The sequence below is a fragment of the Lemur catta genome, chromosome 1 (assembly GCF_020740605.2).
Source record: "Lemur catta isolate mLemCat1 chromosome 1, mLemCat1.pri, whole genome shotgun sequence".
Classification (NCBI taxonomy): Eukaryota; Metazoa; Chordata; class Mammalia; order Primates; family Lemuridae; genus Lemur; species Lemur catta.
The window spans coordinates 10,292,818-10,318,074 of NC_059128.1; the positions used below are offsets into that span (position 1 = coordinate 10,292,818).

Sequence of the window (25,257 nt, forward strand, 5' to 3'; positions counted from 1 at the left end):
TGCTCTCCAAATCAGACAGCCATCTGGGAAGGCTTCTCGGATAACTGATGCTTGCACTGAGAGATACAAAGAAGGAAAAGTCATTAATGAGACAAAGCAGGGGTGAGGTTGGTTTGGCCAAGAGAAGCGCACATGAGAAATGAAATGATATTGTCAAGGAGCTACTGCCGAAGCTTTTCGTTGTTTCCTTAGCATTTCTAGAGAGCTTTTCCAAGTGTCTAGCCCCACACAGATGATTTCATGTAAGCTTCGTAATGACCTTGTGTGCCAGGGGTAACGATCCCCATTTCGCAGGTGAGGAAACAGAGTCTCGAGAGAGGTTCAATAATTTGCCCGTGGTTACCCGGCTAGCAAACGGCAGAACTGGGATTCAAACACTGGTCAATCTGATTCCCGATCCCGAGGTCTTGACCTGCGGAGTGTGTTTCCTTCTGTGGTCGGGGTGCATGTGGACAGTGGACGGGGAGGGGTCAGAGCTGGGAGCAGCAGGTGTTTAAACGAGGGAACCAACAGCAAGCTCAGATTTGTATTTTCCAAAGACAATTCCGAGCGTGGTTCCAATACTCCCTCTGGGTTCCAGAGTCTAAGAGGAAGGCCCTTGTCCATCCTGGGGCCAGAGCAAGCAGCGTCCCTGTGATGCCGGAGTGGGGTGGCCGCGGCAATTAACGCCATGTTTTCCCAGCAAGGCTCGGCCATCCCTCCCTGTTAAGAAATTGCCCTCCGATGACAACCTTCCAGGGTCTGAGATTTTATTAAGGAAAGTGACATTATTTTTCTGTTTGTTTTATCCCTCTTGGAAAGCCTAATAAACATCTCCTAATGAGCAACAAGGGCCTCCAGGGTGCAATGATATATACGGTGGCTATTTTTGACTCACATTGCTTTTTTTCCAGAACAATCTTAATTAAGTGGAAGGTGCCAGTAGCTCTAAAAGAATTTACCAACTGCCTCTCAAAGTAACTTTGATTAATAGCAGAGGCACGAAAGTGTCGCCATAACCAGGTCACATGACATAATACAAATGACTGTATGTTGCTATTTTTAAATAATGTTTATTAGAATCCCTTGGCGCGTAATAAATTTAATTTACAGCTGCTTGCAGCCCGACTTACACATGGCCTCCTGCGGCTCCGCTCATTAGCACACTCGGGGAAGAAATGAGTTTTCTCTTTAATTCTCCCATTGCATTTCTCCTTTCTAATGAATCCAGATTGTGGAACTCTTCAGGAGAGAATTCCTCCATCATCTCCAGTACAAATCGTCTTAAACGCTCAAAATTTTTTAATTATCACCGAGGCACGCAGCACACATTCATGCTAGATAGCTTGGGGCAGAGCTGGAGAAAAACGCAGTGACTCATCCCTGCTCACATGGGCGAGCGCCCACAGCAGGGAGCACTGGAGGAGGAGGCCTTGGGGTCCCAAGAACATCCCAGTGGGAGATTTGGAGGCCTTGAAACAGATCTAACTTGTACTGGACTCTCCAGAGAGCAGCAGATGAGCTTCAGGCTAGGAGACCAGAAGCCTGGCGTCTACTCTGCTTCTGAGTTAGATTAGAAGACCTCTGAGGACCTTTCAAGCTCTTAACGGTCTGATTCTTCCCATTTCTTGGCTTCAGGAGCAAATATCTCAATCAAAGTATCGTACAGAATAGGAGTCAGCAGACCTGCTCTCTAAAGGGCCAGATGGTAAATACGGTAGGCTTTGCAGGCCAAGAGGCAATATCAAGGGTGTTATGTAGACACACAACAAGAGAGAACAAATTTCCACAAGTTATTATTGATGAAATCTAAAATATAATGTAATAATTAAGTATGATGTTTTATAATACAGGTCTACTAATGAGACGAATGAAATTCTTTTTTTATGGCATAGCATTTAGCTTAATTGGGGTTCAAAGATAGTGTTTCGTGTCCTCAAACTGATGAAAAATGTTCATCTGTAATAACCATTTTTAGCTCCTGCGTTGCACAAAAACAGTGAGTGGGCTGGATGTTGCCTGCGGGCCATCGTTTGCCAACTCCTAGCATGGGATGGCATCTAAGAGGGTGGGCTCCACAGTCAAACTGCCTGGGCTCAAATCATGGTGTCCCAACAATTAGCTGGGAAGTTAGGCCATCTCTTGTATTAGCTATCAGCCATCCACCCCACAGTCATGCTGCAAGCTGCCATGGTGGACAAGGAAAAATACTAAATTAGCTGGTGAGTCGGTGGCATCCCCTTGATCTGGGCTGGTTCTGTTGGTTCGGGTGGGCTAAGCAGCTTTGCCCACAGCCCACAGGCATCTGGCTGGCGGTTGGCTGATCTAGGGTGGCCCCAGCAGCTCGACACTGCTCCACGGGTCTCTTACCCCTGGCAGGCCAGCTGAGGTGCATTCTTCATGGGGCCGCGGACAGAGATACAAAAGCAAAAGCAAACCCAGTCCCCAGCACCTCCCAAGCCCCTGCCTGCATCACACCCACCAACATCCCAGGGGTCCAGAGCGGGACCCAGGGACCCAGAGTCAGAGTGGGGAGCAGGACCAAGTCACATGGCAAAAGGGGGGATAGAGCAAGTGGCAGACACTGGGGCCCTTCGCACAGCCTCACCCCTCTCTGCCTGTTTCTATAAAATGGTGACAACAATAGAAGGTACTTTATAAGGTTGCCATGAAGATTTAAGGCATCGATACCGTGATATCTTTAGAACAAAGCCCGGCACTTAGTAAATAGCCAGTGCATCTTAGTCGTTATTATTACCTGGTTTCCTCACTCTGCGTACCAGCATCTTAATTCTAATCACCTGGTAGGAGCTGTGCATTCTAAGGATCTAGAAATAACAGTATCTGGAAGGAACTACTTACTCGGGGGCTCTTGTAAAGCTTTGTGCTCAGGTATGGGCCACGGACGCCAGAGGAGAGCCAGCGATGTCCGGTCCCACTTCCTGCTCCACCCACTAAGGAACTGAAGCGAAGTGGGTGGAGAGGAAGGCTCTGGTCTCACGGGGAGACATCCCTGGCTTTCCCAGGCTGTCTGGTCCCACGCCATCTGCAGGGGGTGGCTGCTCCTTGTTCGGAGCTCTCTGTCCCATGCTCTCAAAACTCAATGTCCTCCCCAGTTGGCTGGTAGGAAGGCTCTGCCTTCACTGGTCCACCCCGCCAGCTGCTGCCATGGGACCCTCACCTCCTGCCTCTCTGACCTGAGCAATGCCAGGCTGTTCTCTGTCTTCGCTCATCATGATTGCAGCAACAGGAGGGGCCCTCATTATTGGGGGAACAGAGATACCTTTGAGCATCTCATGTAACACAATTAAGCATCCTTCCTGCAACACTGCCCTGGGGGTGCTGGTTCTTGTCTAATGTCCTATAAGTTATACACATTCCACTTTTAAGAAACCCAACATAGGAAACTCCACAATGCAAGTCATTAAAGGTTGTGACAGAAATTGCTAGTTGTCTGGTTGTTCCCCAATATCCATTTCTCACTTGTTCATTAGTAATGGAACCCTGATTTTAAGCCGGACACATGGCTGCCTTGAATAGAAAATGTGTCTCACAGCATCTTTTGCAGCTGGGTGTGGTCCTGTGATAATGCCTAAGTCGATAGGATACAAGCAGAAGTATCATTTGGGACTTCCAGAAAGTGCTCTTAAAGGGATGAATATACCCTCTTTTATCTCTTCCTTTTTCCTGCTGGCTGGAATGTGAATGTGATGGCTGGAGTTTGAGTAGCCACACTGGACCATGAAGTGAAAAGAACCCTACACACTGAGGACAGCAGATCCCTGCTCTGGGGAGCACCACTGGCCCAAGACTTCATTTTACCAGAGTGAGAAATAAACTTCTACCATGTTTTAGCCTCTTCTCTGGGCATTAGTGATCATATCTGGTATTTACACGGTATTTTAGAGTTTATGAAACCCATTCCCATTTATGTTCCCTTGTGATCTTCCCAGGAAAGCAAGTAATATCATTATTCCCATTTTACAGATGAAGAAACTGAGGCTTAGGGAGTTTAAATGGATTTCCCAAGATCATACAGCTAGACAGATGCTGTTATTCTAAACTAGACTGTGTGACTCGAGTCCAGGCTCTCAGCCAGCACTCAGTTCACCTGCCTTCTATCTGCCAACACCCCCCTCCCCCACATCTCCCCTCCCCAGTCCTCCAGGGTAGGCTTTGTAAGTCACTCTCTTGCTCGAAACTGTTCAGTGCTTCCCCACTGCCCCCAGAATGAATTCCAGATGTCTCAGCATGGCCCCCGAGGCCCAGCGTGGTGGAGTCTTTCCCTCCCACTGCTTCATCTCTTACACTCTCCTGCTCTCACCTCCGGTTACGTCCAAGAACACAGAGCCAGGAAATATCAGTACCAGGAATCCAGTCCAGCTCTGTTTGACACCAGAGTCAACATGTTTTCCCCTAAATCATCAGCCTCCCAATTCCTCATTACTTTCATATTCACTCAGGAGGCTGAAAAGCTCAGAAGTCCAAGTCCCTAGACACGGACCACAGACAGCGCAGAGGAGGCGGGCTGGGCTCGGTGTGGTGTTGGGAAGGGAGGGGGCGGGAGGATGCTTCCTGGGCAAAGTGATGTGAGCTGGATTTGAAGGATGATGGGGACTTTGCCAGGAAGACAAAGGGCAAAGCATTTCAGGTAGAGGAAGGTGGATGCGCGGAGGCAGGATGTGGAACCTGCAAAATGTGTGCAGGAACCTCAGTCTGGTCACTCTCCAGCAGAAGGTACAGTTGTGCCGGGACACAGAAAGCATCGGGCGTTTCCTGTATGTCTGCGGCCTCCGCTCACCCCCATCCCGCACCATGTCACAGTCATCTCTGTCCTGCTCTGTCTTCCCCACCAGATGGGAGCAACTGGAAGGACAGTGGGGACCCTGTTTAGGGCAATTCCGGTCCCCAGTGCCCACAGCCTGGCACAGAATCTGCATCCTATGCATGTTCCTTAAATGTCTGAATAAGCAAAGTTTGTCTTAACCTTAATTCAGGGACAATCAGACCAAATTAACCCTTCTATGTCACACTCTTTGCAAGGCGTGCTCTGTGAAAAGCTACAAAGCACAGCTGTGTGCAGGGCTGGGCACACTGGTGTGAACAGAACTTCAAGTGCCCGGATGCTTCTGACATTTCTGACTAAAGTAAATGACAAAATCCTCATTCCCTGAAAAATCTACAAAGCTCAAAGCCAGACAGGTTTCCAGGCAGAAGCCATTCTGTGAAAATCCCATTGTAAACAAAAAGAAACAGAGTTCGGCAAGTTCTCCCTGTGATCAAAAGTCACTCAAACATTTACTCATAAGGCAAGACAGAAGACGTAGAACTTTGCAAACTGTCTCTCTTTCCATTCGTTCATTCAGCAAATATGTCCCGGCCCCATCGGTCAAGCCCTGCTCTGGGCTCCTGGGATGTGGTGCTTGGCCCCTTAGTTTGGGTCGTCCCTGTTCAGGGGCATCACCCCCCACGCTCCTGGTCTCACCTGCTGAGTGGGTTTCCTGCACTGTCCGGCAGAGGAGCAGAGACGCCGCATTAGGGACGTGCAGGGGGACCCCAGCGCACAGAGGAACCGCCCGGCATGGCGGCCACCAGAACCAGAGGCGGGCTGGGGGACATGGAAGGGAATGCAAAACGTCCACTCAGGCAATGGACAAAGGGGCCCAGACCTCTGCCCTCAGGAGCTTAAATTCTGGGGAGGGGAGACAGATAGCAAGCAAAGGAGACAAGTAAAATAAAGCGTGTATGAGAAACAGTACGTACCAGGGTGAAAATAAAACAAAGGAAGGGGGTGAGGAGAGCCAATGGTGTGGGCTGACGTCTTAAACAGGGTGATCAGGTGAGTCTTGCTGAAAGAGTGACATGTGAGCAAAGACTTGAAAAGCAGAGGGAGGGGGCCCTGCTGACCTGCAGGGAAAAGCGGAGGGAACAGTCAGGCCGAGGGTTTGAGACTGGCTGGGAGGCCAGGGGAGGTTTGAGAGCAGCAAGGAGGCCAGAGGAGGAGGAATAGGAGATGCCGAGAAGACGGGGTTCAAGAGGCGAGGGGACCCCTCCAGTAGGTCCAGTGGCACTTGGCTTGCCCACTTGGTAATGCTTTATCAGCCACTCGCAGGTGTCAGTGCTGCCAGGTGCCCCCGGCTCTCACAGTCGGGAGAGGAGGCGGGCACGCAGTTAGACACAGTGGACATGATGTCGTGGACCTGCTCTGAGGAGGCCCCGGGCTCCAAGTGTGACTTGTTTCTAACATTCCCCACTGCAGCCCAGCAGGGCACATATCAGCACCCTCATTTTACAGTCGGGGAAACTGAGGCTCAGAGAGGCTAAGGGAACTTCCAAGACTTGACTCAGATTCAAGCGACACCACAATCAGAGTTCTCTCCCCTCACCCCATAGCTTGCCGCCTCCCTGACTGCACGCGCTGTCAGAGCCCAGTGTGACCAGGTGCCGTGACGGGAGCATGCGGAAGATCGAGAGAAGGGGACCTGGGGTGGCTGTGTAGGACTTAGCCAAGCTGACAAGAGGAAAAGGGATCCCAGGCAGAGCGAGGGAAGGGAGGTGGAAACAGCCAGTGGGAAACTGCAGAAGCTCAAAGCATAAACGCGCAGCGGGCGTGGAGCAGGGGGTGGGGACACTTGGGTGCTGTGTTCTGGCGTCTTCCGGGGAGTTTGAAGCAGAGAAGAGAAACGGCTCTATTTGCAGCCTCCAGGTTATGCACGTTCCTCCTCCCCCTACGGGAAGGGGAGGACTTGGAGATTTGCACCCATCTCCTTCCTCCGCTGGCCCCTGCTTGGCCCACACATGTTGGTGCTCCGCAGAACCGAGGGGATGAAGCTAGCTCTCCCAGCCGGGCTGGCATTTGGACGTGACTGTTCTGGCCAAGGGAGTGGCCAGCCAAGCAGTTCCCACCAAATGTTCTCCTGGATTGTATCTGTTTGGATTTTCTTTTGACGTAGGAAAGTGGCCCTGGGCCAGGCTGTGGCTAGCAAGCAAGCCCGGAGATGACAACTTTCTCCAAAATGTTGGTCCTTTCTCAGGGTTTAAGAAAGGATGAAAAGGGAGGGGAACACGGGTGGTTTTAAAAGAAAGTTAAAAATCTGGGCTTCCTGACTGCCCCCACCTCCCACCTCCATGTCCAAACATCCAGCTTCAAAGATCTGGACCGAACGAAGTGTGTTCTTTGGGAAAGAACTAATTCACAGTTTGGGGCAAGGCAAATCTACCCATGACACAACCCCAAGTCATGCGTCCTGCTCCACTCTCAGATTGTCAGCAGGAGTGTGGGACAAACCTCGGACGGACGAATGAGGTCCTGGATGAAGCCCAGAGGAGACTTGGAATTCTCCTCCCCAACACCTGGACAATAAGGAAAACATCCTTTCTGGACAGATTCACAGCCGACCTATCAAATGGGACATTGACAATTACCTGTTGAACTTAAGCAGAAGTAATGAACAATCTGGATAATACCAATGTCGTTTTAAATAGCTGTATGTTTATTTGCAGCATTTCAAAACATAATTAGCCTGCATAATTTCAAGGGCCAATAATAAGTGCTCCTTTACTGGTCAAAGCGTTTCCTCTTGTTGTCCTTGTGTTTTGCTCAAAAAGATCCCTAATGCCAATTAGCACTCTTGCAAAAGGGAGGCATTTTTGCCCCCCTAGTCTTCAAAACAATTAGAGATAGGTTTTTTTTTTTTGAGCAGTTACTATGTGCCAAGCTAAGTGTTTATATGACTAATCTCAGTTAATCCTTCCAAGAACTCTGTGATCTAATTATATCTAAATACTGTGATAATCTCTGGTAGATAAGGGGTAGGAGTCAGGCCTCAAAGTTTAGGAAATTCCCCAAAGATCACACCGCCAGTGAGAATCAAGCGGTCTGACTGCAGAGCCCATGTTCTTGACCAGCATGGAACTCCCCACCCAGAACTTGCCTGTGCCCGTAGAAAAGTGGAAACCCAAGGAACATCACCTGGATTCTTATCGAGCCTCCCCTTCCAATTCCCTGCAGTTATGCAGATGTTTCAGGTACAAACTGTTCTGGCTGCCCTGGTGTTCAGTGGCCACAACCACCAAAGCCCTTGAAACCTCTAAGAATGTGTGTAAGGCTGGGTTCCCTAGAAAAGGGCACCTGAAGCAAAGCTTATGCAATAGCACATTTTGTGGGGTGCAATGCCAGGGTAGAAAGAGTGAGGGACACAGGACGGGAGGCAGGGAAGGAAAGCAGATCAAACATGGTGCTGAGCTGGCCACAGCTTTGCCAGGGAACACAGCCAGCTGTTCAGTCATACGAGACATATTCAAATAGGCCATATGGATGGAGAAACGGAGACAAATTACCTACCAGATCTTTCCAGACTCTCATTGATCAAAATCCATCCCATAGGAAGTTAACTCTCCTCCACCCTCAGGTCGTGCTCCTCGGCCCCTACTGACAAGCCAGATCTCACTTGCCACGGTGTGGTGTTCATCCGAGCATGGGATTGGTGATAGACACCCAAACCTCCACGACTTCCAGGCTTGGCCCCTTCCAAGGTGGGCATGATGGGGGCCGGGCTGAAGCTCAGGGCTGAGATTTCCGGTGATGCCAAGAGACGGGATGCGGGTGGCGCTGGCTGCCCTCTCCATCAGGCAGCACATGGCGGAGTTGGAGCCAAGTGAAACCAGGAAGTGCAGAGATGGGTCCAACACAGTCCACTCCTTGCATTATTCAGAGTTGCCCCCATCCTCCTATCATATTTGGATCTAACTTGAAAACGAAATGCTATCAATTTGAGAGTGAAGATGCAAGTCCAGTTTTTGAAGTGGTCAATTGTAACTGCCTGAAAGCACATAAAAGGATTAGCAAACCAAGCTCTAGTCCCACTGCTGTGGCTGGTCCCAGGGCCATGACTGGCATTCATCATCTTCCCCACCCCCACTTCCCTTCTGGATTTCCGTGGCCAGCCCTTCAACGGGTCTGGGCTTCTCCCCTGGAGGGTCTGTGGATGTTGCAATTGCCTGTTCGTGGTTATCTCTGAGCAGAGGACCCCAGTGAATCCCAGACTACCAGGTGTATGAGTCAGCTCAGGCTGCTGTAACAAAATTCCACACGCTGAGTGGCTTAAACAACAGAATTAATTTTCTCCCAGTTCTGGAGGCTAGAAGTTCTAGGTCAAGGTTCATCAGGGTCAGTTTCTGGTGAGGGCTCTCATGCTGCTTTGTCTGCACATGGCCTTTCCTCTGAGTACACACAGAGGTACACACACAGGTCTCTTCCTCTTCTTGTAAGGACAGCAATCCTGGTGGATAGGGCCCTGCACTTACGACCTCATTGAACCTTAATTACTTCCTAAAGACCCTATCTCCATATACAGCCATACTGTGGGTTAGGGCTTCAACATATGCATTTTGGGGGGACACAATTCAGTCCATAGTACAAGACATACTCTTCCCTGCACCTGCTGTGTAACAGCAACCCTAGCTCCTCATGTAATCCAGGGCAATCACCTGTCAACATACTAACTCTTTCACTGCTGCTCTACCGGCATAAGGAGCCCAAGGTTGCAGTCACAGCTTCCAGTTTAGTGGAACCCTAGCCATGGCCACTAGTGGGAGTTTCACCCTCTAGGAGCCAGGACCTCTAACCCCTCAGAGTCTAAGTTGGCAGGAACAAGAAGCACAGATTCTGCAGGTTTCTCACCGGCAGCTGGACTTAGAAGGGCCAATCCCACTTCCACTCCTTGGTTCCCAGACTTGTATGTTCTAGCTATTAGAGACACATCTATTGACTCACACTACATCCAGGAGAACAATGCTCCAACCCCACAAGTTGTTGCCTCTCAACTGATGTCACAGCTGAGCACTCAACAGACCACGCCATCATTCAGGGAAGCACTAGGATGGCCAGAGACAGAGGCTGGGTCACCCTGTCCAGCTGATTGTTGAGAGCCTCCTTGACAATGGCTGCTCCCTAGTGAGCATGAATAGGAGGCAGAAAGAACCCTAATCTTTGTGCCCACTCCCATGAGTTCACTCACTGTTTACCTAACTTCCACACCCTGGATTTTCAGTTCTGTTCTTTCCATGTCCCTAAACAATTAGCCCAGCCATTTACCCCGACACAGGAGTCTGCACCTCAGGCCACCTCTCCTCCTACCCTTGAATGCAGATATAACACAGCAGTAGTCTATCCCCAACTGGCACCAATACATTGTGTCAACCTGTATGTAAATGAGGCCCTGGCCCTTTCCTCCTCCTTCAGTTTGTCACATGGAACTCCCACTTGAGCCTAAAGGTGTAAGTTGAAGAAGAGCTTCCACAGAAGTGGGTGACCTGAGAATCTGGATCAGCTGTTCAGGTAATTTACCTGTTCCTTCTGGAACTGCTCGAGCCTGGTCCTAAACATACCACTTCTACCGCACCTTGGACTGCTGCTGTTCATGACCAACCTGATGCCTCAGGGATACTGCATAGTCCTTCAAGAAACCCAGCCTCCCCTTCAATCAGTGGGCGCTGAGATATGAACAAACTTAGATAACTTTCCATTCCAGTAGATGTCAACTTTCTGCTGTAACATTCTTGATTTTTTAAAATATTTATACAAATCAGACACCACCCTTGTCAGCTCTCCATCTGTCTCACCCCTAGGTACATCATGGTCTGCTAGCCATTGACATGGGTTCCTACGTATCAAAGCATCCTGACTGCCACTCCAGACTTGCTGCCCATTGTGACATTATGGTAATTGTCTCTCATGACTTATGAGAGACATACATTTGCCATTACATTGGCCCCCATTCATACAAGGGAGCCAGTTTCCCCATCTCCCACCATTGAACTCTGCCTTCAGAAGATAGCTACTGCTGAACTTCTCAAAGATGCTGATGCCCCGCACCAGGACTTTTCTTTCTGTCTCAGTGAAGGGAACATTCTCTGGACCATCCCGGGGAACATAGTCAAGTGGTGGGTTCTAAGGTGTTGTGATTCTAACATTCACACCTCTCTGAACCTTCTGGTTCTTTTCTCCTTATTGTGCCTAAAAAGTTCTGGAATCTCACCTTATTTATTATAGGCTATTGTTATGAAAACAGGTACTAGATTGCCAGGTACCTGCTTCAATGAGGCCATTGTGGTCCCCAAGCCAAGAGCAGCTGTCCTATTCTAACAAGGGAAAGAGAGTTGCTTCTACCTGCCAGAGGATTTAGGGAGATTTTGGGGTCCCAAATTTTCAGGCTTGTTCACACAGATGTCTCTATTCTAGATCACAAGGTCCAGCTCTTTCCCTATAAGAGACTGGACTTGGATATAAGAGACCTAAGTGGCTGCACATTTAGTCTCTTTTTCAGCTCTGCCACACTTACAATCAGATCCTGAGCTTCCTTTTCGGAGCAATCTGTGGATGTTACGAGTGCCTTAAAATTTTCACAAAGCATGCCTTAAGTTGGCAGATAGCTTCCCCGAGCCTATCATTTTCCTTTTGCAAGATCTCCAATACTGTCAGAAAAAGCTACCTAACCCCAGGGCAGCAGCCACATGCTCTCATAAAGCCTTGCTTTCTACCTGCACCTCATTCCAATGAGTCACAGGGGAAGCTTTAGACATAGTAATGACACTGGATGGCAATGGCCCCTATTGCTTACGTGTAGATGGGAAATCCAACTCCAATGTCCCATCCTGAATGAAGATCTACTTTTTAGAGCCACCATGGTACCAATTGTCCCTGTTCCTCAGGAGACAAAGCATGAACTGATGCTTGCTTGCTAACACTTTACTGAGGGATACAATCCTAGAGCGACAAAAATAAGGGGAAAAGGGACATGAATCGGGGAAGGAGAGAAGCAAATACAAGATGGTGCATTACTGAGCTGACCACATCTTCCGAAGAAAACATTGCCAGTTGCTCAGCCACGCCTACTGGACATCGCCTGACAGGCCAAATGGAACCACTACAATCCATATGCTGGGTCCCTTCCACCTCTTGTCTTTCATTGGCCAAAATTCACCCCAAGCTGTAACTCCCATGCATTTCTGAGTCGAGGTACCTGGCCCCTGCAGGCAGATCCCACACACTGTGTGTGGGTCGCCGTCTGAGTCCAGAAAGGGTGAGAGGAGCCAGGACCTCCCTGGTCTGCCATGGCATAAGAGGCCTATGACAAAACCGGGTGTTCAGCCTAAGGGAGGCTGTGATATTCCATGGTGTTAGGAACGCCAGGAGGATGTGGAGCCAGGTGATCCTCAAGGGGCATATAGATTAGGACCAGTACAGAAATATTGAAGACCAGAGTGGACAACGCAGGATATCCAACATGCAAAACCTGCCCAGGTTCTCCCTGGAACCTCTGGCTGTGGGTTAGTACTTCTGAATCCCAGGTGGCAGCTGTGATTCTGGCCAAGTCTCAAATGTCTCCAAACTTTTCAAACAGGACAATTAATTTGCCTCACAGAGTTGTGAAAATTGATTTAAAATGTGATGGAAAGAACATTTTTAAGTAGCAACCAGCTGCAGGTATAAACATGAGGGGCTGTTAATCTGAAGATTGGAGTCGTGTACTGAGCAAAATACCATGACCGGAAAGGCATTAAAATGTCCAGTGTTATAAATATTTTCACCTCAGCTGACCAACAGTGGCTCTGTTTTGTGCTTCATTCCCTTTCTTCACACTGTTGATGAGTCACTTAGGAAGTCCATCCCCCAGCACTTCCTTCCTATCTCCCCCCACCAGACATTGAGGCATCCAGGTTTGTTTGCTCTTCTGTACTCGTGCAGAACATTCTGTCTGGCTCCTGTGAGGTGCTCATGGGTGCTACCTATGGAGTGAAGGAATGAATGATGGAACGAATGTCTTCATATCTTTGCCCAAGGGGTTACCAATGCTTGAAATGTTCCCCCACTTCTGGGAGGGGAACCTTTGTTCTTCCCTCCCTGCATTCCTCAGTCCCCTCCTTTCTCACTGCGGCTGGTGCAACGCCAGAGACAGCCGAATGGCTGGTTCTGTCCGTCTCCCGGACAGCCCCCAAGTTCACGTTCGTTCCCGAGGGTTGAGGCGCGGATCTGCAGCATCTATGCGGAGAAAAGCCTTGGGGCAGTGCTCTGGCAAGAAGAGGCCGCTAGGACATCGGTCTGAAAGCTGGTTTGCAGAGCAAACAGTTTAGAGTGTGTTTACTTGGGGTGACTTAAGGGTGCCTATATACTGGGAAAAGGGGAACTCTGTGATGTGTCTTCGATGCACACGCTGTGGTGTTGAACCCTCCATTCCCAGTTTTAAGCCCTTGGGTCTCTCCCCCAACCTAAAAATGCGATTTCCAGGCCTAGGGGGCCTTCTGTAAAGCCCCGGAATCCGTCTGAGAGGTTGCAAAGTGCTTCCACGGGATGAGCAGAGCGGCGGCGCCGTGGCAGGGATGCTGCCGGCCAGGCTAGGAGCAGTTTGTTTGAAAGAGACGTAACCGGGCTACTTCCCGAAGAGCCGACTTGTTGATAATCTTGCCCCAGATAGAGGAGTTTGCAGATGGTTGAGGAAACGCAGTGAGTGAGAGAAAGGCTCCCCCAGGACCGCCCACCTCCTCCCCAGGCGCACCGTGCTGGAGGGGAGGTCCGGCTGCTGGGACTGCGACAGGGAGGACAGGGCCAGGAGGGGCGGCCTGCACCTTGCTCCCCGGCACCCGCGAGAGCCTGCGGGGCGTGGAGCGGGGACAGTCCGCAAGGATGGAGCGCAAAAAGGGGTCTCCATGCCGTCAGTGCTCACCACCCTCCCGCAGCCTCGCGTGAGACTTGGGGGAAGGGCAGGCAAGGGGCAGGGCCCCGCTGGAACCGGGGATCCTCGGCCTCCGGGGTGAATAAATGAATTATTAAGCGCCCAATACACAATAGCCTCGCTAGATGGAGACGAGGAATCACTGCAGCTGCGCTGGCGGCGGCGGCGGGGAGCGCGGGCGGGAGTGCAGCCCCGGGCGGGAGGCGGGCGAGGCTCTGGCTCCGCTCACGTCTGTTTTCCTTTTTCGTGCATTATTTATTTCGCCTCCGCCCGCAGCTCTGCTACCCGAGCGGGCGCTCCGGGCCAGCGCCTCCCGCCGCTGCCTCTCGCGGGCCGGCGTGAGGGGCGCGGAGAGCTCGGGCACCCCCGCGCCCCGGGCAGCCGCGCGGCGCCACCGGCAAGGGCGGGGAGCAGCCGCGGGCCGGGGGAGGGCTCGCGCGGCCGGCTCCGGGCGGCTCGGAGGAGACTTTCCCCGCCCTCCGCCTCCGCCTCGCCAGCCCGCCCTAGCCCTGGGCCCGGGGTGCCGCCCCTCCCGCCCCGCGCGCGGCCAGGCGCAGCCCGGAGCCACCGCACCCTGCACCCCGTGCGAGGGCGCCGCTCGCGGTCCCCGGCTCAGCCGCCCCGGAGGCCCAACCTGCGCGCAAACTTTTGCTCCAGTGCCCGGCGCTCCGCCCGGGCGTGTGAAGCACTGGGGCGCCCGCACAGCCCCCAGGGTGAGGACCGAGGCCCCGCCTAGAGGGCGGGGGACTGGGGAGGCGGCTGGCTTTAAATGGGGGCCGTCCGGCGGCTGGGAAACAGAGCTGCCGCGGGGGGAACGCGGACCTCTCTTCCCCGCGCCGGAGATCGGCTGGGGCCGCCGCCAGGCAAGGTGGTGTGAGGCGTTGGAGGGGTACGGGCGGAGATGGAGGCGTGGGGGAAACCGCCTGGGGGCCAGAGATCGGGGCTGCGGGGTGCAAATGGGGGTGCGCACCGAGGTGCATATGTTGCAGTGTGCGCAATGAGGCCGGCAGGGCAGAGAGGGTGCACGCAGCGTGTGGTTTCTTGGTGCCGTGCATGCAGGGTCAGCGGGTGTGCAGGCAGCAGTCGGTGGGTGTGCGCGCAGGGTGAGTGGTGCCCGCCGGGTTTGAAGTGTGCTCACAGTGAGAGTGAGTTGTGCGTGACTGCTTCTGGGAAGTGCATGGGGCTCAGTAAGTGTGCTTGGCTGTTTCTGGAAGTGTGCATGGGGCCAAGGTGTGCACGCAGTGTTCTGGGCGTGTGCGCGGAACTAAGGTGTATACGCCAGGATATCCTGTGCACCAGGATAGGGTGCGAGTTCTAGGATGCACGAAAGGTCAGTGCGTGTGCAAGCCGGAGTGAAAGTGCAGGCTGGGTTTATGAGGGTGCCCAGAATGCGGGGCGTGCCCACCCGATCTGGGTGGGCTGGAACGTGTGCTGGTGAGTGGTGGCGAGGCTGCCTGCGGTGACCTGAGCCTTGCTCTCCTGACAGTTCGCCCAGGAGCGGGCGCAGCGGGCCGAGATGCTCCTCCGGGACCTGGTGCTGCGCCGCGGCTGCTGCTGGCCCTCGCTGCTGCTGCACTGCGCTCTCCACCCGCTCTGGGGCTTCGTGCAGGTGAGATGCGCGGGCTGTCCACTGGCTGCGGTGGGGGCGGGGGAGGGGCTCTCGGGTGAGGAGGGAGCTGTCACTTTGCTCCGGAGACCCTGCCTTCCTGCAGCTGTCCCACTCATTGGTCCTCAGGAGAGTTTAGGAAAAGAAAAGCTGTTAGGGTCCCTGGTACTCTGGCCCTGAGAAGACAAGAAACTCCAGAGAGAGGCTGCAGTTGTGGCCTAAGGCTGCAGGACAGGGCCTTGGAATGGAAAGGGGCTCAGGGGATACCCTCTGATGGTAACGTTCTATTGCAGAAATTCAGGAAAAGAAACAAACTTTAAAAAAAAAAACACAATTCCGAGAATATACATTCATTATTTCCCACCAGAGCCGATGGTAAACTTCAAATTAGCTTTCTTAAACTGATCTTCAGCACGGAAGGGGGCCGTGTTTCTTGTAGGGTATCGGAGCTGGGGATGTGCACAGATTATGCTGGGTGGCCACTCTTGGGAATGTAAGAAGGACCTGTCCCTCTGTCGGGACTGCCTAAATCCCTCACCCTGGGCCCCCTAGACCCCAGGGCAGAGGCCAGGCAGTTAGTTACCTTTTAGGGTCAGAAAGAGGGTCAGATGGGACAGTCCCTAGCTAGTACCTTGCAGAAGTATGTGGCCAGTGGTGCAGTGGAGAGTGAGGAGGTGGACTTTGGTGTCAGCTCTGAATTTTGAACCTCAGCTCTCTGCCCCTCACCAGCTGGGGGACTTTGGGCAACATACTTAACCTCTCTGAGTCTTCCTGACTGTATAAGTACTTGATGAAAGAAATGGAAGTAAAGATTACTTAGGACCGTGCCTGGACCTTAATGAACACTGAACAGTAGCTGTCGCTGCCAGTTTTGATATGAGTAATAGTAATGCCACTCTTCTGTCTAGCTTGCCAGGTATTCTGTTGATCATTATGCAGTCTCTGACATTTTTCAATGCTCCAGAGGACATTTTACTGTTTGGGGCATTGAAGGACTCACCCCGGGGTATTTGCAGCTTCATGTTTTCCTGGTGGCACTTTGGGGATTGCGGACTACTCCGATGGCTGCCCTGAGTAGGGGTGACAGACTGAAGAAGGGATGGGGCACACCGGTCGGTGACCAGTCTGCCCCAAGTGATGGGGCCCTGCTTGGGGGCTGCTCGGTCAGTCCTGCTTGGATGGTGGCCTTGGTGACCACCCACAGAGAGACAAAGGTTCTGCTGCTGGCCGGCACCCCCTACCCGCAAGCGCCAGACCCCATCTTTTGCTCTCTTCTCTGGCTTGCCTCTGTCTCACTCACGATTGTTTTCCTTTTGGAATTGACAGCTTTGTTTAATGTGTGAAACAGCAGTTATTAAACTCAGCTGTGCCTCCTAGGAACCAGGATTTTGTCACTTCTAAACACTTCGGTGGTTTGGGACCAGCTTCCCTTGTTCAACTTTGAGCTGAACCTCAGATATTAAGTTCACTTAGTTTTCATATTCATTTGTTTACAATTTTCTCTCTTCCATAAGATTCTTCAGCTAGGATGGAGAGCAACATGATGAGATTGTCAGTCTCCAAGACTAGAATTCTACTGTGTGAACTAGCGGGGTCTAAGCAGAAGACCCACTACCACCCCACTCTGCTGCAAAAACAGCTCAGTTTTTTAACAGAGTCCTTTGGCCAGGCAGTACACAAGCAATTGTGTGTGTGTGTGTGCGTGTGTTTCAGATGCTCTTACTCAATACAAATCAATTTTCATGAAAATCAATTAGAAAAGGAATCCTCCAGACAAGTAGAATGAGTAAAATCTTGGCTTGAGGCTCTGGAAAAATTAATTTACAAATGATAGGGACAGAGAAACCAAAGGAAAAGGAGTTTTGGAATGAATGCATCTGGCTTTTAAGCAAAAGAGCTGAATCCAGGGGAACGCAGGAGAGAAGAGGAAAAATGGAAGTGCATGAAGCCTTGAGTTTGTCTTTAAGTGGAGAGAATAGAATCTGTCACGTCATCGGAGTTTCTGGACTATAGAGAAAGAACTCAGAGCTATCTGTCCTTTCATGAGCATTTTGCCAGAAGAATGCCCCAGAGTGGTAACCATTTGGAAAGATGGGGCCAACATCACAAAATCATATGATTAATGGGTCATTAATGAGGGAGGAGATCTGGGGTCCTCCAAAGCACCAGATTCCTACCTTGAAATCAGCCCTAATCCTCTGGCTGCTTCTAGATGATAAGAAACTTAATCGTTAAAGTCATACGACATTTAAATTGCCGGAAGGTTTGGTTGGAGCATTCCTTAACCTCTCCTCCTTTTGCTTTAATGTGTCTGGAATTGAGATTTTGGGCTTTAGTGATTTAGGGTTCTTCTAAGTTCACTCCAGATGATTCCATTTTTTTTTTGGAAGGGAAGAGGATGACAGGCTGGCAAATTTATTAGGTGTGACAGGAGTGTGTCTCATCAAGTTACTGTGGTGCTGGCCTGTCTCCATAAAAGATACCAGAAGGCATCATCTTTGTGGTCGCCCTCCTAAACCAACAGTCAGGGAGACAGGCTCTTATCTGGCCTTCGTGGTCTCTGTGCTAATGAGCTACGCCAGACCCAAGTGATGCTGAACTCCTTCTACGGCCAGTCGCTGCAGCTTGGATTATTCAGTCAGCAGCATTTATTAGGCACTTACTGTATGCCAGGCCAAGGGTTAAGTGCGAGGGGCTTCATGGTCCCTGCCCTCGTGGCATTGATAGTCTGGCACCATAGAGCCACTTGAACAATTATAGGCAAGAGAGCTCAGGAGGAGCAGATAGCTCGGACGTGGTGCAAGTGTCAGAGAAGTGCTGCAGCTGAGGCGTGAAGGATGAGGAGTCAGAATGCAAACGAGGGCAAGGTGTCCAGGCAGGGGGAACAGCCCGAGCTGGAGGAGAGAACGGGACATTGGAAGAACCAGGGGAGGGAAGCCCCAGGTAAGGCCACTGTTGCAAGCCACTAACATCGTGTCTTGCAGTTTGGACTTGATTCCTAGGGCTACAGACACCACTGAGGGATTTAAATAAGAGATGACACCATCTCAGAATGGCATTCTAGAAATCTCAGTCCAGCTCCAACAGGAAGGATGAACTCAAGGAGGGGACAAGGGAAGAGGTAAAGAGTTTGGTGAGGGTTCAGTTGCCACAGTTAGCCAATAAAAATATAGGACGTCTAGTTAAAGTTGAATTTCAGATAAACTACAAATGGTTTTTTAGCATAAGTATATCCCATACAATATTGGAGATAGCCTTATACTAAAAAATTGTTTGTTGTTTATCTGGAATTCAAATTTAACAGGGCATCCCATATTTTATCTGGCACCCCTAGGGTAGGGACAAGTGCTGCCCAGCAGAGACACGATGGTGGCCTCGTTTGGCGGCAGCAGAGGGAATGGAGAGAAGGGGATGGATTCGAGGACTGTTAGGAGGCAACATCCACCAGACCCAAACGCCGCGCTGACTGGCCAGGTGTGGGATGCCGGTGGGAGAAGCAGGCGCTGATGCTGAGACCCGGTAGCTGTGGAGCACTGTGTCCCCCAGACCCAGCAACAGGTCCCAAATCCAGGTGACTACAGGACCTACCTGTGCCTCAGCCTACTCTCCCAGACAGCAGCATTCTGGTCCCCAGGAGAACGCTCAGAACAGGGGCGGGAAAGCAGTTGCTTGTGAAATTCAGTAAGAAGTGGTCCCCAGGAATAACGATACAGTGTTTGTCTGTGGGTCTTAGGAAAGTCATCGACCTCTCTGGGCCTTTCTTAGTCAAGTCCTGCTAAGAGCAGGTGACATCAGGAGCAAGTTCATTCTGCTCGTGGAACTCCCCAAGATAGAAACCAACCAAGCCAGGTGCTGAGACAAGTTTTCGACGCTTGAGGTTTCCTCTATATTGGTCTAAAATACAACACTGCCCATCAACAGAATCCCAAAGTGGAACCAGAGTTGGGGAATGGATAGATCCTGTGTTTCCCCACTGATGGGAAGACCATCCCCCAACACACCGTCTCCCTCAGCACCGACTGAATGCTGGGCCCTGTGCAGCTTTGGTACGTCACTTAGCTTTGCTGAACTGCTGTCCCTCCTGTTAAGTGTGGATAATAACACCGACCTCTCTCGGCTGTTCTTGTGGTGAAACGAGAGCATGTTCCCATGGCTGGCGTATAGTAGGGCTCAGAAAGTCACTCTTGTTCAGGATTAATAAAGCTCAGACTCACCTACCTGTCTGGCCCAAGATGCTCACAACTGAGTGTGGAGAGACAGGCTTTGCAAGACAGTGGGGAGGCGCCCCAAATGGAAGTGTGGGCAAGGTGAAGTAGCAGCCTCGGGCAGGTGGGTCTAACTGCAGCAGGGAGGGGAGTGTGAGTTTTCGGGTGGCTTTGTCCAGGAAGGCTGTTGGAGAGATGGGCTTGAAGGAAGAAGAGAAACTGACGAGTGGATAAAGGGTCCAAATGCCCAACTGTCAGTCAAGGGAGGCTCAGCGGCTCCCCGAGGCTTGTGCGGGGCCAGACTGTCAGGAGAGTCCAGCGGGGACCCCAAGGGGTGTCTGCCCCTTGGGAAGAACAGCCAGACCAGACTCGGTCGGTCCTTTCCGGAGAAGTCTGGTTAAGCAGTTGTGCTGCTCCCGTTGCAGCAGGGCCTTTATGTGGGAGACCAAGAGCTGTAGACTTTTAGGATGCAGCGTGCCCCTCCTCTCCCTCCTCAGCCTTGGAATCTGGCCCCGATTTTCCTATCGCCTCATCACATTGAACACTCTTATACAGCTGCGCCTTCATATCCTCGCACAAAAATGGGTCATTGTGTCAGGCTGGGTTAAACAAACGTGCTCCTCTTGAACTCTCGCATAAATTGCACCTTGGAGAGCGGGAAAGTAATTGCTCCGGCAACGGTATTGCTTGAAGTTCACGCACTTGGTGGAGTGCAGTGGAGACAGGGGCTCAGAGGCCAGCTGCTGGGGAAATGGAGCTTTCCAGAACCCCAGGGGCTTAGGAGGTTGGAGTCCAGAGGGGGGACAGGCTCGATGAGCTGGTGGATTTACCACTGACTTGTAAGCCGTTAATCATCTCTGTAAAATAACTGAGAAAAGGCTCACCATCCTAGGACGTGCTCTTCCCAGTGAGAGATACAATTGCCTTCCAGGGTTTGACACACAGGCAATGGTCCTTTAAAAACACTACAAGGTGGGAAGCAGGAGCCTCTTGGCCTCGCAGATGTTAAGGTAGGGCTGTACATCAGTCCCCTTCCTGCTGCCACGCGGGTGGATGTTACCCACATTACTTCTTCACGTCTGTGGAGGGCGAAGGCAGCGTCCCAGCCCTGCGGACTGTCTCTGCCATGCAGTAAAGCGACTGGATCGGCCTCCCAAGGCAGGCCACACGTGGCTGGGTGCGGGGAGGTTGGGGTTCTGGGTTTCTACTCTGTCAGGGATGACAGAGAAATTAACCGTGGCCATTGTTGAGGTGGGGGGTGACCAGCAACTCTTTTCTTCATGGCTTTAAATCAGCTTGTTCCCTGGGCCAGGCACAAAACACTGGACTCGTGGATGTATGGCCCTCTGCATAGGCAGGGACGGTGGCCGTCACTTTAATCCATCCAGTGGTTCTCATGCTGGCTCGACATAAGAAGTTTAACCTGGGAAGCTTAAGCAAAATACCCAGGCCCAGCTCCACCTGCAGAATCCTGACTGGATCGTTGTGGGTGAGGCCCAGGCGTGAGTGTTTTCTAAAGCTGCCTGGGAGATGCCCAAGTGCAGCCGGAGCGGGAACTGCTGGGGGAACACGGCTCACTCCTCCCGCTCTTCCCTGGTGACAGACGAGGAAACTGAGACTGGCGCCGGAAGAACGCCAGACCAGGATTCAAGAGGTGAACTCTGGGCCAGTTTCTAATACTCACTCATTCACCAAGTATTTATCAAATGCTAGGCACTCCCTTGGGTGCTGGTTTCTGATAGTGTGAGAGGGAGAGATTAGAAAGGCCTGCCCTGCCCTCTTGGAGCTCACAGTCCCACCAGTGAAGACAGGTGTGAACCAGGTAATCACCCAAATGTAGACTTTACCCCTAAAGAGTAGAACCTGGTGCCAGGAGAGCCTATAAAAAGGGACCTGGCCTGGTTAAGGAGGTGAGAGCCAATCTGAGTGATGGGCATAGCAGGAGTAGGGCTGGGAGAACATTCTAGCCACTGGAGCAGCTGGCCAGGGTCCAGGAACAGAAAGGTGGGCTTGAAGGCAGAGAGGGCGAGAGCAAGGGATGAGGTGGGCCCAGTGCAGGGCCTTATGGGCCATGGGGTTGGGGGATGGAGGTGGTTTGGTGGGGTGTCCTGCCCACAAGACCACTTGGACGCCACATGGAGGGCATCGGGCAGGTTGCTCTGTTCCCTTTGGTCACACAGGACACAGGAGCAGCACCCTTGCTAGGAAGGTTCCTCCCTAAGGTAGGCGGGCCTTGCCCCAGAGTGGCCATGGCTGCAGAGAAGGCCAGGACACGGCCTTGTGCCATAGCAAGGGAGACGGGAGAAGCAGCTGGGCTTAGATTACCTGTCACTGTCCAGGTGTGAGACCCTTGGGCAGCCCCTTCTACCTGAGCCTCAGCTTCCTCATTTGTACAATGGGGAGATTCTACGAGTTAACCTTCAAGTTCGTATCTCCCTCTCATTAACATCCAGGTCACTTGCCCAGGGTCCCCCAGCTTGGTCTCCAAACCTGCCAGGCCAGCCTCCTGCAACATCGTCCCCTTTGCACCCACCGACTTCTGTCTGTGCCTGCTCCTTGGTTTCAGGGAAGAATCCTGAGCTCCGGCCTGGCAGGGGTGGGGTGGCCTGAGCCACTTCACCTTCCTTCGCCTCATTGTCTTCTACCTCTCTTGGGTGTGTGTGCCCACGTCCGCAGGTGACACACGGGGAGCCCCAGAAGTCCTGCTCCAAGGTGACCGACAGCTGCCGACACGTCTGCCAGTGCCGGCCCCCGCCCCCGCTGCCCCCGCCGCCCCCGCCCCCGCCGCCTCCCAGGCTGCTCTCCGCCCCAGGTAGGTAACGGCTCACTCCGTTTTGGGGTTCTTCTCTGTGTTCTCCTGGGCCCATGAAGAGTGGGTGAGCGTGGCCGAGGGCAGCTCTGCCTCCTCTGTAATTTTCCACTGGCCGAGCAGGAGGGAAGCCAAGGCCCCACTTTTCCCTGCAGTCTGCAAAACGCCCTTCCCACAGAACGCTCCTGCGAGATGGAGAAGGATGTTTCTCCATCAGTTAATCAGATAAAAGTCAATCTCCATTTGATGAGAGACTCGGCCTGGATTGTTCTGAAGGCCAGATCTTTAAAGGGCGCAGCTGCTGGGGACTGGTCCTAAATCCCCCACCTCCCCCATATGGTTTTCAGTTTTTGATTTTAATTCACATTTAAGGAGCCAATTAGGATAGAACCAAAGTCAAGGCTCTGAGAGCAAAGTTACACGGATGCCTTTTGGCCGTTTGCACCGAATTCTGCCAGATCCTCGCTTTGGCTTGTTTGCCTTGGACGATTTCATCTCTGAACAATTTGACTGCCTGGCCATTCAAACAAAGGAGTGTTTCTTCAGCCAGAAATGGCCTCAGCCCTGACTTCTGCATGGTAGAGTTCCCTGCTTACGATGGCTGGTTGATGAGCTCTCTGAAAAGGAGATTCTATATTTTAGACGGATCCTTCTCAAGTTTTGGCCTGCAGAATGCCTGTGATTATGTCTGGATCCACCTCATTAAGCACATCTCCATGAAATTCTTTGGGACGTGTATTAAATAACCTTGATGCAAAGCTTGTTCTCTGGCAGGCTGTTTCCAGCCTCTCGGTATCTAGTCAGTGACGCAATGTTCTGGGGGGTCTTTGCAGTTTATGTGAATTTCTGCATTTTCTCTGCGAGGCCCCTACCTGTCTCCATCCTTAGCTGACACCCTGTGGCTCAGGGCTTCTCGAAGTGTGGCCCTCAAACTACCTGCTTCAGCATCACCTGAAGCATTTGTTTTAAAGTGCACCTTCACAGGCCCACTTCTAAGCCCCTGAGCCAGACTCTTTGGGGCAGGGCTTAGGAGTTATCATGATAACAAGTTCTAAGGTGATTCAGATGCAAGTGAGAGTTGAGAACCTAGGCCGGCCAGGCCCCTGCTCCCGGCCTCGGCAGGATGCTTCTATCCCGGGTTGCTCGCTGGCCTTCTCTCTCCTGAAGGAATCCCTGGGCCCGTGCTGTGGGTCCTGGTCTCAGGTACCTGCTCCTGGAAGTCACTCCCTTCCCTTCGCCTTTCCACTCTGTGGGCTTCGGGCTGTGCTATCTCCAGGTGTGTTTGTATCTAGGGGACGCACATCCCCCAGCTGGGGTCCCTCCGGTTCATCTCGTGCTCACTGAGCGCCTGTGTCAGACAGAGGTGAAGGACCGTTCTGGTCTTCTGGAATCTCTCAACTCCACAGGAAAGGCTGTCCGTCAGTAACCCACAAAGAGTGGCCCAAGAGAACACAGAAATGGTTTGCCAGGTATGCTGGGAATTCCCGAGTATTCAGGCAAAACGACAGCTCCAGTAAATAGTAACATTGACCTGGGTCTTTAAGAATAAATACAAGTGTTCCAGGTTGACAAGGGGATTTCAGGGAAAAGGCATCCAGGCTAAAGGAGTACCGTGGACAGAGGCTTGGAGGCAGGACTTTGGGAGACTCTGTGAAACTCACCGTGGGAGTCACAAAGCCTTCAGTAGGCTTCAAGTGGTGGCCAAGGCTGGACACGGTGGTATCCACCTGTAGTCCCAGCTACTCGGGAGGTTAAGGCCAGATGATTGATCATTTGAGCCCAGGAGTTCGAGGCTGCAGTGAGCTATGATTGTGCCACTGCACTCCAGCTTGGGCAACAGATCCCATGTCTAAAAAAAATAAAAATAAAAATAAAAAGGTGACCAAGGGGGCGGACCTTGAAGAGCTTTGTGTGCCTGGCCAAGCAGATCACATTTCATCCTGAGGGGCAGTGTTTGCCAAACAATGATCTGTGTTCACCATACCCAAGCACCACCTCTCATTTGCCTTATTTTTTTCTTTAAATAGACTTACTTTTGTGTTTCTACAAATTAATTTCCAAAGACAGCTTTAACTACTGTAAATGAGAAACCAGGATCACTTGGACAAATAGAAGGTGACCATAAAAATAAATGTAATAAAAACAAATTCTAGCCTGCTGCAGAAGGTTCTGAGCTCGAGGCCTCTGTCTTTTTGTTAGAAAGGGAAAGAAGCTAGTTGTAAGAGGTGTCAAAGCCATAGTGCCACCGTGCTGAGACTTTCTCTATAAAGTAATCAGAAGGTCTGTAAGAGAATCAAAAAGGTCTTAAGTTTCCTGTTACAGTTTTCAATGTGATTGGGTGCTGTGTCCATGTACCATGTAAAATGAGCTCACCTAACTGCAGGGACATGGGCTGTGCTTTAGGAAACTCACTGTGGACAGTGATGAGCCTGTGATCCTGCATCATCTACTTCAGAAAGATCAACTTTTTTGACAATGGGGAAGGTGGACCGGGGTTGAGATGTCAGACTGGAACCCAGCGGGGGGCTCTTGAGATCATTCCGACCTCAGCCCACTCACGAGAGCCTGGAGCAAGGCTGGCGACTGTGTGGGTAGAGGGGATTATGCCTAGCTTTAGGCCCGAGGGTGCTTCGGGGTGAGAGGAGGGTAGGTATGCTTTGATGCTGTGGCAGGGCTTTTTCAGTTACAAATGGCAGAAACAAATCTTGAAGTGGCTTAAGTGTTCCAAAAGATAGGGGAGATGTTAGCTTGTTGGCTTCTCTTTCAGGATATCCCAGATGTGCTGGATCCACAGTCTCAAATGATGATGGTATTGGATTTCTGTCTGCCTCTGTCTCTCGTTCTCTCTCTGTCTCTTTCTCTTCTGATTTCTCCTGGGTTGGCTTTTCTCTTAGACTGGCTCAGTCTCCAGAGCTCCAGGACTCC

The 25,257-nt window shown here is 51.6% G+C and overlaps 1 protein-coding gene across 1 annotated transcript in view; it reads left to right on the top strand.

Moving 5' to 3' along the window:
- Nucleotides 1-14,575: 14,575 nt before the first annotated feature.
- PRIMA1 (proline rich membrane anchor 1) overlaps nucleotides 14,576-25,257 on the top strand; it is a 58,226-nt gene continuing 47,544 nt past the window's right edge. The window contains exons 1-3 of the mRNA XM_045561641.1: nucleotides 14,576-14,580; nucleotides 15,199-15,321; nucleotides 22,200-22,335. Coding sequence (XP_045417597.1) covers nucleotides 15,229-15,321; nucleotides 22,200-22,335 — 229 coding nt within the window. The 5' untranslated portion in view covers nucleotides 14,576-14,580; nucleotides 15,199-15,228. The remainder of the gene's footprint in view (nucleotides 14,581-15,198; nucleotides 15,322-22,199; nucleotides 22,336-25,257) is intronic.